Here is a 14,947-nt window from a genome sequence, read left to right as displayed (position 1 = left end):
TCCAGATAATGAACATGTCCAGATACTGAGCGTCTGGATGCACGAATGACTACTATACAGTACTTGCTTTTCTGCATTTTATTTTGCGTATATTCCTTTTTTTTTTTTTTTTTTTTTTTTTTTTTTAAATATAGTATGATAAAGTACAATTACTAAGCTTCAAAATGAACCAAATTGAACTCTGTATGATGAATACAGTAGTAACTGCTATGAGCGGTCTTGGTAAAACATCTCTACACAACTGTTTGCACAATACCAGCGTTGTGTTCATCTAGATGCTGTCATGCTGCAGAACTGTCTGAATAATTTCAATTCTTTCTGCTATGTATGTGGTGAGATAACTTTTAAATCCAGAAATGGAATTTTACACCATTATTTAAAAGATGTTATTAACTCCATTTTGAACATACTGTGGGTGATCAATAAGATTTGGGCCCCACACATTTGCTGTTTGACATATGCAAGACTACTCAGAGGATGGCTAAATGGTTCACGTTACAGGCCATTTGCTGTTCCAATGATTTGGAGGGAATCCACAGATCACACAATGGACTGCTACTTCTGCCTTGCAAGTTCCAAAAGGATCACTTCAGTAACAAAGAGCTTGGTGAAATACCTTCATTTACCATTTGCAACGAGACCAGTTCCCCACAATGCTGAACTTCCAGTAACAAATCCTCCAGAAAATGTAACTTTAAATTATGAGAAATCAAACGAAGCTGGTGCATATCATGAGGAAAAAGATGAAGAAATTTCCAATCAAACATTCCATGTTAACTGTTTTTTCAATGAACCACATTTACTGTCACAAGGAGATCTGAATGGCCTTGTTCATGACTTGGATTTATCTAGAAAGCAAATGAACTTTAGGTACAAGATTAATCCCTTAACCGCGGGGCGTCACTTTCGTGACGCTTGGGACCAAGGGATCATACTGCGGGGCATCACTTTTGTGATTCTGTGTTATTTTGAATTCACCCGGGCTTTCAAGTGGCGGCTTGTATCATCTATCAGTACTGCCAATGTCCAACACTAGTCAGCACTCCTAATCTCATCTGTACTCCCATCCATTGTTGACAATTTAGCCATTTCTCCCCATTCTTGACTCCCCTCCCTACCTCCCCTCCATTACCCTCTCCTCTCGCCTGCCCAGCCGTGCTACGCTAAGTAAAGCTTCCCTGGAATTTTCCACTGATTTCATCCATTGAAATAAGCCCTATGCCCTATTCTTATACCAAATAATATATACAAAAAAGAAATAAGGTAAGTGATAGTGCCATACACCTGGAATTGGCTAATTATCACCTGACAACACCTCACGTGCACTTGTTTGCTAATTTTCGCTGTTTATTTCCCCTTGAAATATGCCATATAATCTATTCTCGTAATAAAAATATATATAAGAAAGGAAGGGAGAAGCCTAAGTGATATTTACATTCAACTGGAAATACCTAATTTATTATGTATCGTCTAGATTTCCTGCCAATCATTTCATGGCGTATATATTAGCAGCTGTCACCACGCTGACAGTGGCAGCATTGCATTCCCCCTAGGCCACCACACTGTATTCAGTTTACTGTCGTCTTTCAAGGTGAAACAATGTTGGATTTGTGCCTGTCCAATTCTGCCGCTTTTTAGCCCCATGCAAAGGGCCCTGTGACCTCTACGCCCTACTAAACCTCGTGTGGAAAGGGGTAAAGGGCTAAGTGACTGCTGTGGAATGTCAATTGGCCAATTTGTCAATGAAAATGATAGACAGTGACTATGATCTTTCTGGTGAGTAAAACAGTGCAAGTGGAAATGTAAATAATGTGTTAACAGCAAGTGAAAGGAATGAATGTAAATATAAGTGAACAATGGAAAATAGTTTTATAAGTTACTGCAAGTGACAGTGCATAACACAGTGTAAATAAAACAGAAATGTAAATAATGTAAATAAAATAGAGAATGTAAATAGAAATGTAAATGAGTAGTAATATAAGAATTCGAGTATATATACTAGGAGTAATGAAAGTGAATGTTTCACTCTAGCATGTATGAATACTATGAGGTATGAAAGTGGAAGTGAAAGTGACAGATTCACTCTCAACGCTAGTATACAGGACGAGAAAGTGAATGCTACGTATTTTATTGAAAGAGAAATTGAATGCCTACAGTGACAATAAACTACTATTACTGAAGGAAACTTATGGATAAAGGCTGTAGATATATATAAGTGTTATATAGTTATAGAAATATAAAGTGAGTGTTTTTAAGAATAAATGACAGAACACCAGCGGCGAACGAGCACAAGTGGGAAGGTCATACGCGCTCGTAATTTCCATTGCTTTCACAGTGCTTTTATTTTTGGAGTATGGATTCCAAACTATTTGAGAATCATAAAATAGTGTTTCTAGTGATAATATCAGGCTGTGGTAATCATATTACGGGTTGTCGGGAAGTGTAAAGTGGAGACTTCATTACCCAACTTCAGAGGTCTCCACAAGTCCTACGGTACTCGACGAAGGCCCAACAAACATCCCAGGAGAAAGTTGAAGGTATGTGCCATATGCATATGTAATTTTAATATTCTGGGACTAATAACTGATTTTTGGCAAATATTTTTAGAGAGTCTGTCGGAGCGGGAATATGCCCACGAGACACGTAAACAAAAACAACCCCGCGGTTTAGGGGTTAAAGGGTTGAAATCTACAGCGGTGTGATTTTTTTTTTTTTCCCCCACAGACGTCATGATGATTTTTAAAAAATGCTTCTCTCAAGAGGGCTTGTGTTTTGTTCATTCATTTATCCATCCATCACCTAATCCAGTGTTGCCCCATGAAAAATGTAGGAGTCCAGGGCTAAGCAAGTTGGTCCTGACATTTTCGATGTGAGAGACCAGCCTCACTCACCCCTGAGTGGCATTTCATGAGCAATAAACCCCCAACCATCCCTTGGATATAAACCTGCACCAGCCTAGTCCGACTGGAGCGTCTTAACACGTTCGCCGCGTTTGGCAACCCTGCACTCTCGCCCTCCCAGCGTCAACTTCACTTCACTCTCCTGCCAGTGTCCGTTGGACTTTCGGAGGGAGAGGAGGTATGATTCACTCTTAGAGGGTGGTGCATTGGTTAGAGCAGTAAAAGTCGTGGTACATATGTATACCGAATCGCCGACCACTAATATATTTTTCTCCCCTCGCGTATTGGTGCATCGATGTACCGAGGTTACCTCGGTGCATCTGGGTACCAATACGCGACCTACTGATGATATCTTGTTGCTCTGCGAATTGGTGCATTGATGTACCATTTCATTACTTTAGAAAAATGTGTATTTTCTAATGTATATACCTGTTAGTACCTATAAAATATGTCTTATTATTTCAATAAGCTGCACATCTCTCTCTCTCTCTCTCTCTCTCTCTCTCTCTCTCTCTCCAAGGAGAGTATCAACCTTCTGTGTTGGGTGTGATGGACAACCCCACCTTTGTATTTCATGTTTCAATGAAAAGCATGCAGCTTCATACTAATAGGTTATATAATACAGGGCAAAAATTAGATATTTGGATATTCAGTTTTGCAAATTACGAGTCATATAGTGTAATAGTTAATTATTTTCGTATGTTTTATATAACCTTCATTTATCATAAGATTTAAATTTTTAGATTTTTTTTTAATTTAGCAGTATTTTCCTTTACAGTTACTTACTGTTACATTATGTAATTCATTTACTTTGTTTATAAATTGTTACCAGGCTTCTTGTGCATCTTGGAACTATGTTTTATTTTATGAAATAATATATCAATTTTTTTAAAACGGAGTGTTGATTTTTTACTTTTTATACAAGAAATGCATTCATAAGTGTTATATTTGATACCTGCCTTTCTATGATATTGATTATAATGCATTTGAGCTAACTGTATTGTGTGAAAACTGATTTTGTATAAAAAATGATGAACGAAAAACAAATAAATTTTTAGCTGATTATTAATCAATAACTTACCTATGTATAAGTATTTTTGTATTAAATAATACCATTGCAGCACATCTGTAGCTTTAATAAATGCAAACGGAAATAAATATTGATTATATACTCACGTTTTCAAAAGCTTTTGAAAAAGGACATTCGGGTCAAGGATGTACCAATACGCTGAGGGGGAAACTTCTGCTCGGTACATCGATGGCCCGATAAGCGGTCAACGTGTTAATTACCCACTAAACCACCAGGTGCCATAATTTGGTTATGTGGTTACCAACTAGCATAGTAAATGGTTTCCTGGTCTACCGGAAACCTTTTGGCTTGTCACTCAGTGTTGTCGCCCACAGACAGAAGGAAGACGAGAAAATGGAGGAAAGAAAGACAAGAGGAGGAAAGAAGGAAGGAAAACAGCAAAGGGCAGGCACCCGAGAGCAGCACGACATCGAATGAGTGGATGGTGAGCACCCCCCACCTACCACTATTGTAAAGATGTTTATTCTGTCATGGGAGCTCTTGGTCATGAACACAATGTGGACAAGTGGCACTTGTTCACCGACTCCTCAGAAGTCAGCTAGACAGACATCCTTCTTCATAACGGAAATAAATTTCTTTCTGTACCTATGGTACGTACTGCAACCATGAAAGACACATACAACAACATGAAGGCTGGTCTCAGAAAAAGTTCGGTATCACAAATATAAGCAAAGTATATGGGAAGATCTAAAGATCACTGCACTTTTGCTAGGGCTGCAACTAGGTTACAAAAGCATTGAACTGTTGCTTTTCTATGAGTGGGACAGTAGGGACAAGCAAAAATACAGTACTACATTCAGAAGGACTGGCCAAAATGAATCTCACTTGTTCCAGGAAAGAAAAATGTTGTGAACTGTCCAACTGGTGACCCTGAGAAAGTGTACCTCCCTCCTCTGCACATTAAGCTTGGACTTAAGAAAAACTTTGTTAATGCAGTGGATAAATGCAAACTGGATTCACATACTTCAGAAATAACTTTCCCCGGATCAGTAATGCCAAGATTAAAGAAGGTATTTTTGTAGGCAATCAGATCTGAGAATTGTTAAGAGATGAGAGATCTGAAGGAGAGCTGAATGAAAATGAGAAAGCTGCGGGGCTGGGTTTCAAAAGTGTCTGCACAAACTTTTTTGGAAATCACAAGGCTGAAAACTATCCTGAACTGTGGGTGATCTTCGTAAGTCTTACCAAGCAATAGGGAGCAATATGTCATTAAAGATTCACTTGGACTTTTTTTCCAGAAATGAGGAGTCATAAACACAGTAAGCATTTGCATAGGGACAATTTTAAATGGAAAAGTGTTACCAAGGCAACTCAAAACCAAGTAATCTGGGTGACTACTGCTAGACCCTTTTATTAACCCCTACACCGCGGGCATGTTTACCAATGCTTTGCGTGTGCCGCGGGGTTATTCGGGCTCCGACAGACTCTCAAAAAATATTTGCCAAAAATCAGTTATTAGTCCTAGAATATTAAAATTAAATATGCTTATGGCACATACCTTCAGCTTTCTCCTGGAATGTTTGTTGAGCCTTTGTCGGTTACCATAGGACTTGTGGAGACCCCTGAAGTTGGGTAACGAAGTCTCCACTTTACACTTCCCGACAACCCGTAATATGATTACCACAGCCAGATATTAACACTATAAACACTACTCTATGATTTTCAAGTAGTTTGGGATCCATACTCTAAAAAAAAAAAACACTGTGAAAGCAATGAAAATTACAAGCGCGTCTGACCGTCGCACTTGCGCTAGTTCGCTCTTGGTACTCTGTCATTTATTATTCATAAAACCCCTCACACTTTATATTTCTATTACTATATAACACTTATATATATCTATAGTCTTTATCCATAAGTTTTCCTTCAGTAGTATTAGTTTATTGTCACTGTGGGGATTCAATTTCTTTCAGTAAAATACGTAGCATTCACTTTCTCGTCCTGTATACTAGCATTGAGAGTGAATGTCACTTTCAATTTCACTCTCATAACTCATAGTATTCAGACATACTAGAGTGAAACTTTCACTTTCATTACTCCTAGGGTATATACTCGAATTCTTATAATACTACTCATTTACATTTCTATTAACGTTCTCTATTTTATTTACGTTATTTACATTTCTATTTTATTTACACTGCGTTATGCACTGTCACTTGAAGTAACTTATAAAACTATTTTCCACTGTTCACGTATATTTACATTCATTACTTTCACTTGCTGTTTACACATTATTTACAATTCCACTTCCACTGGTTTACTCAATAGAAAGATCGTAGTCACTCTTTTATCAATTGTCAGCCCTTTACCTCTTTCCACACGAGGTTTAATAGGGGGTAAAGGTCACAGGGCCCTTTGCATGGGGGTGAAAAGGCCCTGAAGCTAGCAAGAGCGAACAGACGTACCCCCACACTGAAAGATGAGAGTGAACTGATAAGGGTGGGCCGGGGTGGTGGCCTACCTAGGGAAATCAGTACTGCCAACGTTTAGCCTCTTGACACTGCTATTTTATAGCAGTGAAATGATTGGCAGGAAATCTAGACAATACATTATAAATTAGGTAGTTCCAGGTGAATGTAAATATCACTTAGGCTTCTCCCTTCCCTCCTTATATGTATATTTATTACGAAAATAGATTATACGGCATATTTCAAGGGGAAATAAACAGCGAAAATTAGCGAACGAGTGCACGTGAGGTGTTGTCAGGTGATAATTAGTCAATCCCGGGTGTATGGCACTCTCAATTACCTTATTTCTTTCTTGTATATATTATTTGGTATAAGAATAGGGCATAGGGCTTATTTCAATGGATGAAATCAGTGAAAAATTCCAGGGAAGATTTACTTAGCGTAGCACGGCCAGGCAGGTGAGAGGATAGGGTAATGGAAGGGGGTTAGGGAGGGGAGTCAAGAACGGGGAGAAATGGCTAAATTGTCAACAATGGATGGAAGTACAGATGAGATTAGGAGTGCTGACTAGTGTTGGACATTGGCAGTACTGATAGATGATACAAGCCCCCACTTGGAAGCCCAGGTGAATTCAAAATAACACAGAATCACAAAAGCGATGCCCCGCAGTATGATCCCTTGGTCCCAAGCGTCACAAAAGTGACGCCCCGCGGTTAAGAGGTTAAAAGAGTCACATTCCTGAGGCAAAAGTACCACAGAAAATCGAACAAAGCTACTTTTTAAAGTACAAGTTTGTCTTTTTTATTATATTTTAATAAGTACAGTATGTACATATTTGGGATTTTAAAAACTAAACTGTATGCCACTCAAAAACCTTCCCTGATGGAGAAATCGTACAAGCATATTTGGATTCTGTATACAAAATACTACTGTATAAGAATCAGGTATTTTCATCCTTGGGACTTTTTTTTTTTTTCCACAGTGGATAAGGTTTTCACTGTTAGATAAAAGCAAATCTAGTATATTATTACGTCTAAAGGGCTCCCTGATTTACTGATAAAAAAAAATTATCCTGCACCTCTTCGACAAATTCGTCTGATTCTGCATCCCCTGTCAGATTCTACCAATCTATTCTTGGCACATTAAAGTCCCCACTATAATTACTGAGCTCGACTGTACTGCTTTCTTAATCTCCTCCCACAGATATTTGCTATCTTCTCTATTTAATTTTGGAGGTCTATATACTGTATAGCTCCTATGACTCAGCGCTCACTTCACCACCTTCCTAGGGACTCTTGTCAAAGACCTTCTCCAGATCAACACACACAGTACAGCTTCCTTTTCTTTCCGGTACATTTTTCCTGAAGCTGCTGGACAATGAATATAGCATCAGTGGTCCCTTTGTCTGGCATAAACCCAAACTGCATCACATCCATGTTCACTGTTTCCCTTATCGAACAGGGCAGTACTCCCGAGGTTGATGGCAAGCTGGTGATAGGGAGAGTTGGAGCTCCCGTTTCACCAGCCCTCAGGACTTGATCCTGACCATCTCCCTTTTCTGAACATTTTCAGTGCATTCATTTACACAGAGAGTAGGCCAGCATGCTCTCATAATACCTTTACCTTCAACTGTCTACACCACACTACATGCGCATAACATATCACACCTTCTATTCACATCTTTAGTAATGGCCGCTGCAATCATAATATCAAATGAGGTGGTACCTCAGACTGCCACCACCGGCAGGGTAGGGCTGGAGGCACAGGGTCCTCCCGGTCGCCATCAAGCGACTGCGCCTGCAGCGACTGTTGCTATTTCCGGGAAAGCTCGTCGGCGAAGAGGTGACGGTGCGGCCTTATTCTTTACCAACATCCGCGGCCTTACCACAAATTTAAACTCGGTTCATTTTTTCCTTCAGTCCATATCCCCTTTGGCCCTTTTCCTCACAGAACCACAAATCTCGCCCTCTACCGATATATCTCCATTTTGTTTTCCCGGTTACCATCTCCTTACAAACTTTCGTAACAAGGGCGGCACCTATTGTTATATCAAATCCCAATATGCAGTTGACACTATTTTAAACTTCACTTCATCCAGTTTTGATTACTCATTATATAAATTAAATTGCCAAAAATTACCAAATATATCTATGTAGTTTATCGTTCCCCCAATGCTTCTTCGGAACCTAGTGTATTTGATTCCATATCCACTCAGTTGAGTAACCTTGACCTTGCCCTTGGCAATGAAATTACCATTTTGGGTGATTTTAACATACACAATGTTGAATGGTTATTGCATTCTGCCCGGACTGACGACGCTGGTCTAGAATGCGAACTGTTTGCGGAATTGTTTAACCTCACCCAGTTGGTAAAGCAACCAACCAGAATACCTGATAATCCTGACCATAGTGCCCATCTCTTGGATTTATTCTTGACAAATAATCCAGGTCAATACAGGATAGAGGTACTGTCACCACTTGGATCCTCTGACCACAATCTCATCATAGCCTCATTAGTTAACCCTCCTACACCTCCCCATTCTGAACCTGTCAGGGTGACCCAATGGCACTTTGACAGGGCAGACTGGGATGGATTTAGAAATTATCCTGCTGATATTCCATGGCAGTCTTTCTTCTCTAGTGATCCCAATTCTACCCAGACCCACATCTGTGACTTAATACTAGCTGGTATGGATTTATTCATACCAAGTCAACAATTCACTAAAAGATCAAACTCTCCAAAATGGTTTGATGGCAATTGTGCCGAGCAACAGCCCAAAAGTCATTAGCATATAACTCTTACTTAAAATAAAAAACATCTGAATCACTCTCCCAATTTAAAATTGCTAGAAATCATGCAAAAGCTGTAATAAATCTATCTAAATCAAACTTTCTTCAAAAGCAAGCATCAAAACTACTTAACAACCCTAATGACAATAGAATATTCTGGTCAACTCTTAATTCTTTCAATAATAACTTTAACAAGTCATCTTCCATTCCCCCACTAAAATCTTCAGACGGCAATATTACAAATGACCCACGTGGGAAAGCAGATATCTTTGCTAGTACCTTTGCCAGTAACTCTACCATAGATGATACCAGCCAGAATGTCTCGGTACTGGAACTTGATTCTCCCGAAATTGCCCCACTTAAAACACAGATAAGATATGTAAAATCCATCCTAGACAATTTACCTACCAACAAAGCTCCAGGCCCAGATGGAATTCTGCCAATTGTTTTGAAAAAGTGTTCCCCTGAACTTGCCTCTGTCCTAGCTAAAGTATTCAGACTATGCATACGTACTTCTTTATTCCCAAATTCATGGAAAGAAGCCAATGTCCACCCAGTTCCGAAGAAAGGAAGTTCGTCTGACCCCTCCAATCACAGACCAATAGCTGTCACATCTTCTCTTTGTAAGGTATTTGAAACTTTAATTAATAAGCATATTGTTAAACATCTTGAATCCAACAACTTAATTAGTGATAGACAATACGGTTTCTGCCACGAAAGATCCACCATTGACATACTCAATCTCTTAACTCATACCATCCATCAATCAACTGATCTTTTTGAAGAAACTCATGCAGTAGCTCTTGATATCTCTAAAGCTTTCGACAGAGTATGGCACCGTTCCCTGCTGTCCAAACTCCCTTGCTATGGACTAACATCTTTTGTTCCTTTGATTTCTTCTTATCTTAGTGACAGGAAAATAAGAGTAAAAGTAGATGATGTATATTCGAATTTCCACTCAATTAACGCCAGCGTGCCGCAGGGATCAGTTCTGGCACCAACCCTATTTCTGGTTCATATTAATGATCTCTTATCTGTCACTCACAATTCCATTCACTCATATGCAGATGACTCAACACTACATAGTTCATTCACACTCAGACATCCATTTACAAAGTCTAAAATCTCTACCTCTCAACTCAGTACAGCCATCTCCATAAATCAAGATCTATCTACAATCAGTGAATGGGGACAAAACAACCTTGTCTCTTTTAATGCTAGTAAAACTAAATATATACAGTTTACTAATAGACAGATATTGCCAGATTCATACATTACCTTCAGTGCTACTAATATTCCCATCTCCAAAAGTATTGAAATTCTTGGTGTCTCACTTAACAGTGCCCTCAGCTGGACCTCTCATGTCAGATCACTTGCTAAAACCGCCTCAAAGAAACTTGGATTATTGTACAGAGTCCATAACTTCTTCGCCGATGAGCAGTTAGCTATAATTTACAAGAGTCATGTGCGCTCTCAGCTTGAATATTGCTCACCCTTGTGGAATGGTTGTGGAGAGGTTGCATTAAGACAACTAGACAAAATTCAGAATAAAGCTGATAGAATCATTAACAACCCTGCCATTACATATAAACTACCTCCCCTGCAAGTAAGGAGGAATGTTGCCTCCCTTGCATTATTTTAGATATTTTTTTGGCAAATGCTCAGATGAAGTTGCGTCCATGGTGCCACCTCTCTATGCCTTCCCTCGTGCTACACGGGCATCTGGCAGCGCTCATGACTGGAATGTCACTCAACCATATTGCAGAACTTCTGCCTATCAGAATTCTTTCATTCCCCGAACTGCATCTCTCTGGAACTCGCTTCCCCAGAGTTGTTTTCCTCCAAATTTCAACCCACAACTGTTCAAGTCTAATTGTTACAGATATTTTATGAACAGAGGACACCAGTAATCTGGTGTATGGATTTTTTTTTTTTTTTTTTACCCACTTGTTTTTCCTTCCTCCGTTCTTATATATATATATATATATATATATATATAAAAAAACATACTTTCAAGCCTCAAGGGCTCTCCCCATTACTTTCATCATCTGGTCCAAGTTTTATGCCTCTATAATTTTCTCATTCAAAAGCATCACCCTTCCCCTTATACACATTTACAGTCACACTTCTCAGCCAGTCATATGGGAACACATATATAATCAAATTTATAAAATCAGTAACTACACCCACTCCTGAATCTCCTAGGACCTTCAACATTTCAGCAGTCAACACACCATATCCCCCAACTGCTTCTTTTCAACTGTCCTGCTCATGGTAACAGCATCAATAAAAGGCCACAGGCCAAACACTGACTCCACACCTTCTCTATTTCAGTCACACTCCTCACTCAGCAACCAATTATAAAGTTCTCAGCAGGTGTCTCTAACCTTTGCCATGCTGATACTTTGTATGGAAATTTGCCTTTCCTTTGCACTAACATTGTTACATACCCAATGGACACTGAACCTCATACAGGTATGACACTTGCAGCGTGCCACATGCAGATCTTCATTGTGTCTCATAGGAGGTCTGCAGCACAGCAACAGTTAATATTCTCACTGTTCACAACCACTTTTCCTTCATCATTCTTCACACACTGCTCACCCATAATATCAGTGTTTTCCCTCTTCATCAGATTTGCCACCATAAATATCATATTCTTCCTTTCATTGTTTTTTAAGTTATTCAGTAAGAGTTTGAGACTAGGATTTTGCCCTGTATACCTACTTTCTAGCCCTACAATAGGCAGCCAAGTATAATATTCCTCAGTGTTACCATTCCTTTGCTATTCTAGGAAAAGTCTTCTTTTCTCCTTAAAAGGGTCTTCTACACCCTCATCCCACCACTATGATACCTTATGCCTTAACCCTTTAAATGCGGATCGTCGCAAAAGCGACAATCGCCAAAAAGGACGTAAAGGTGGATCGTCACGTTTGCGATTCGAGTTAATTTTGAATAAACGCGGGCAAGGATGTTCCAGCTGGTATTGTCTATCAGTACCGCCACCCTTTAGCCACAATTAGCATACTTGACCTTTGTACTACTGACCTCCGTTGTTGCCAAATATCGCGTTTTCCCCCCTCCCCCCCCCACGGCCCGGCCAGCATGGCTGTGATATATGGCAGCGCGCTGACTGCTCAGAACTGTAAATCTGCGCTCTCCTCTCACAAGCAGTTTATGCTAATAGGAAACGCTTGTTTCCCCAGTTGTCACTCTAGCTTTTTTTCGCACGGTTTGCCCCTGTTTAGCGTCAGTTTACTGCAGACTTTCAAAGTGACATTATGGCGAGTTCTAGCTCTTCCGAGTCAGTGCAAGTGGCCGACAGGAACGAGAATAAAGTGACGGGCGTAAGGCAGAATAAAAGAGCGTCGTGGTGGTCTTTTGGGAAGTACTATGATTGAAAATAATGTAGTATACGTGTTTTTAGCCGTGAAAATGGAAATGTTTGTTGAGTGACGGGAAGATCGCCGCCGCGCTGCATGTCGGCCATACGCTCCGTTGATTTTAGCCTTATTTTCAGTGCTTATTGTACAAATACGGATTCCAAACTACCTGTACATTGTAGTAAAAGTTTACTGTGACAGAATGAGGCTGTGGTAGAGGGGAAACCGGGTTGCTGGAGGTGTGAAAGTGAAGATTTTGTTACCCAACTTTGCAAGTCTCCACAAGTCCTTGGGTAGGCCACGAAGGCTCAACACCTGTCTCTGGAGAAAGCTGAATGTAAGTACTATCTGCCAAACCAAGTATAATGTTCTAGGGTTAATCTCTGATTTTTGGCTAATATTTTCCTACAGGTACTCAGACCGCGATCCAACCCCGCCACCCGGGGGGGGGGGTCGGCTGTCCATGGCCGCGTTTTAAGGGTTAAAGGGGTCCCTTGTTCATCCACACACTGAATCAGTAACTTGTTCTTCACAGCTCTGTAATAATCATTTAATTAATCAACAAAACAATTAACACACACACACACACACACACACACACACACACACACACACACACACACAAAATGATGTCATTGTTATTATACACAATGTTAGGTTTCCAACATCCTGACTGTTTGGTCAACCTTTAACCCCTTTACCTTTTACTTTTTATTTCTTATTTTTTTTAGAACAGTAAAACCTCAACATAACAGACTTCAATATACCAGAATTCGCTTTTATTGGACTCGAGGAGCCGACTGGACTAAATTCTTATATGGTATGTCGGGAAAAGTCTGATACCAGAAGTGGCCCGGACTGCCTGACCTCAGTCCAGAATGGCCGTAGCATCACTCTTACATTTCGGGAAAAGTCAGCTAAATACGACCAGTCCAGACTCGTGATGGCTGGACTTCCTCCTTTTTAATGGAAGTAAAATACAATAAAAGATAAGTTTATCAGTGTACAGTACTCCATTATTGTACATATTATACCATTTGATTATTGTAGTAAATGTATAATACAGTACCGTACAGTACTGCAAAGGTAGTGAAAACAGTTGGTGATGCCACAGTGAAAAACAACTGATGCGATCTGGACTACTGTGTGATATGTTGAAAAAGTCTGGGTTAGCAGGGGGAAGTCCAGATGTTACATTTATGAGGATTTCGTTTTTTTCGGACTGGCTTGGGCCCCAATTAGTCAGTTATAGCGAGGTTGTACTGCAAAGGCAAAAGAGTGTAGCAAAAATCTAGGAGACTATAGCTTTAACCATCAGGCAGTGGATGGATGGCTACAACAGACCCTGGGAGACACTACCATGAGAGTGAATTGTGGCTGCAAGCATGATAGCTGGACACACAATCATCACTCTTGGGCAGACAACATTCAGTCGCAAGTAGTCACTCGATGATCCTTCTGAGTGACTGTGCATGAGTCAAAGTTCAAGCTGAGGTCTCACACTGTTCCAGATCATATTAATATTCATCCATCCATCATCCAATCCTATGTCACCCCATGAAGAGAGTAGGAACCTGGGGCTAGGCAAGCTGGTCCTGACATTTTAGATGTTATTGCTTTCCCCAACAGCTTCCAGCAAATACCAGCTGGTTTTGGTTCTTGATCTGGTTACCAGTCCACTAAAAACATCAGATGTTCCATGGCCAATTCCAATGCAGGGATTCCTTAATAGGATACAAGATGTCATTTTTAGAGTAGATTAGATAATGCATAAGTAATAACACTGCAATTCAGAACTGTACTCTAATCCTGCTGTGACTGTCAAAATTGATCATCTTTACTATGACACACAGCAGAAATTTCAACAATGCCTGAAGTACAATAACAGGTATATGCACTGGGTAATGCATGCCATGAAACACAATGACAATAGAGGGGGAAATAAAAAATCTGACAGTAGTAAGAGTTCACAAGTGTTAGCAAGCACTGGACTGATAAAAGCAATGTGACTGATGGAAATGGAAAAATTTTATAATTCACCTGTCTCACTGACGGCCATGAGTGTGCGTTGTTTATCAGTGACCTCTAATGGAGTGAGAGTAAGGCAGGAAGCAGCATAGCCAACCACCAGCCTCAGCAACACCCCCCCAGCTCCCAAACACAACACCAGGACCATCCACCACCAGGCCTCACCCCGTCCACTCACACTCCCAGTGTGTCTCCTGGGAGGAGGGGAACAATATTAATAATGTCTATCCACTTGTCTAAATGCAGTGTATTACTGCATCACTCTGACTAAACAATTATATATATAAATACTGTGCAATACCCTGAATTGTCAAAATATATTAATATGATGAAGTAAAATTTTGATCTTTCA

The 14,947-nt window shown here is 39.9% G+C and overlaps 1 protein-coding gene across 1 annotated transcript in view; it reads right to left on the bottom strand.

Annotated features, from left to right (window-relative positions):
* LOC145394076 (transmembrane protein 209) overlaps positions 1-14,947 on the bottom strand; it is a 478,224-nt gene that overhangs the window by 345,040 nt on the left and 118,237 nt on the right. The window contains exon 3 of the mRNA XM_080268043.1: positions 14,608-14,789. Within this exon, the coding sequence (XP_080124169.1) occupies positions 14,608-14,789 (182 nt within the window). The remainder of the gene's footprint in view (positions 1-14,607; positions 14,790-14,947) is intronic.

The sequence above is a fragment of the Coenobita brevimanus genome, chromosome 26, assembly GCF_032717465.1.
Source record: "Coenobita brevimanus isolate Jiangsu-jjx chromosome 26, ASM3271746v2, whole genome shotgun sequence".
Lineage (NCBI taxonomy): Eukaryota > Metazoa > Arthropoda > Malacostraca > Decapoda > Coenobitidae > Coenobita > Coenobita brevimanus.
The sequence above is the reverse complement of the archived record's forward strand: the minus strand, read 5'-3'. Positions and strand labels throughout refer to the sequence as shown.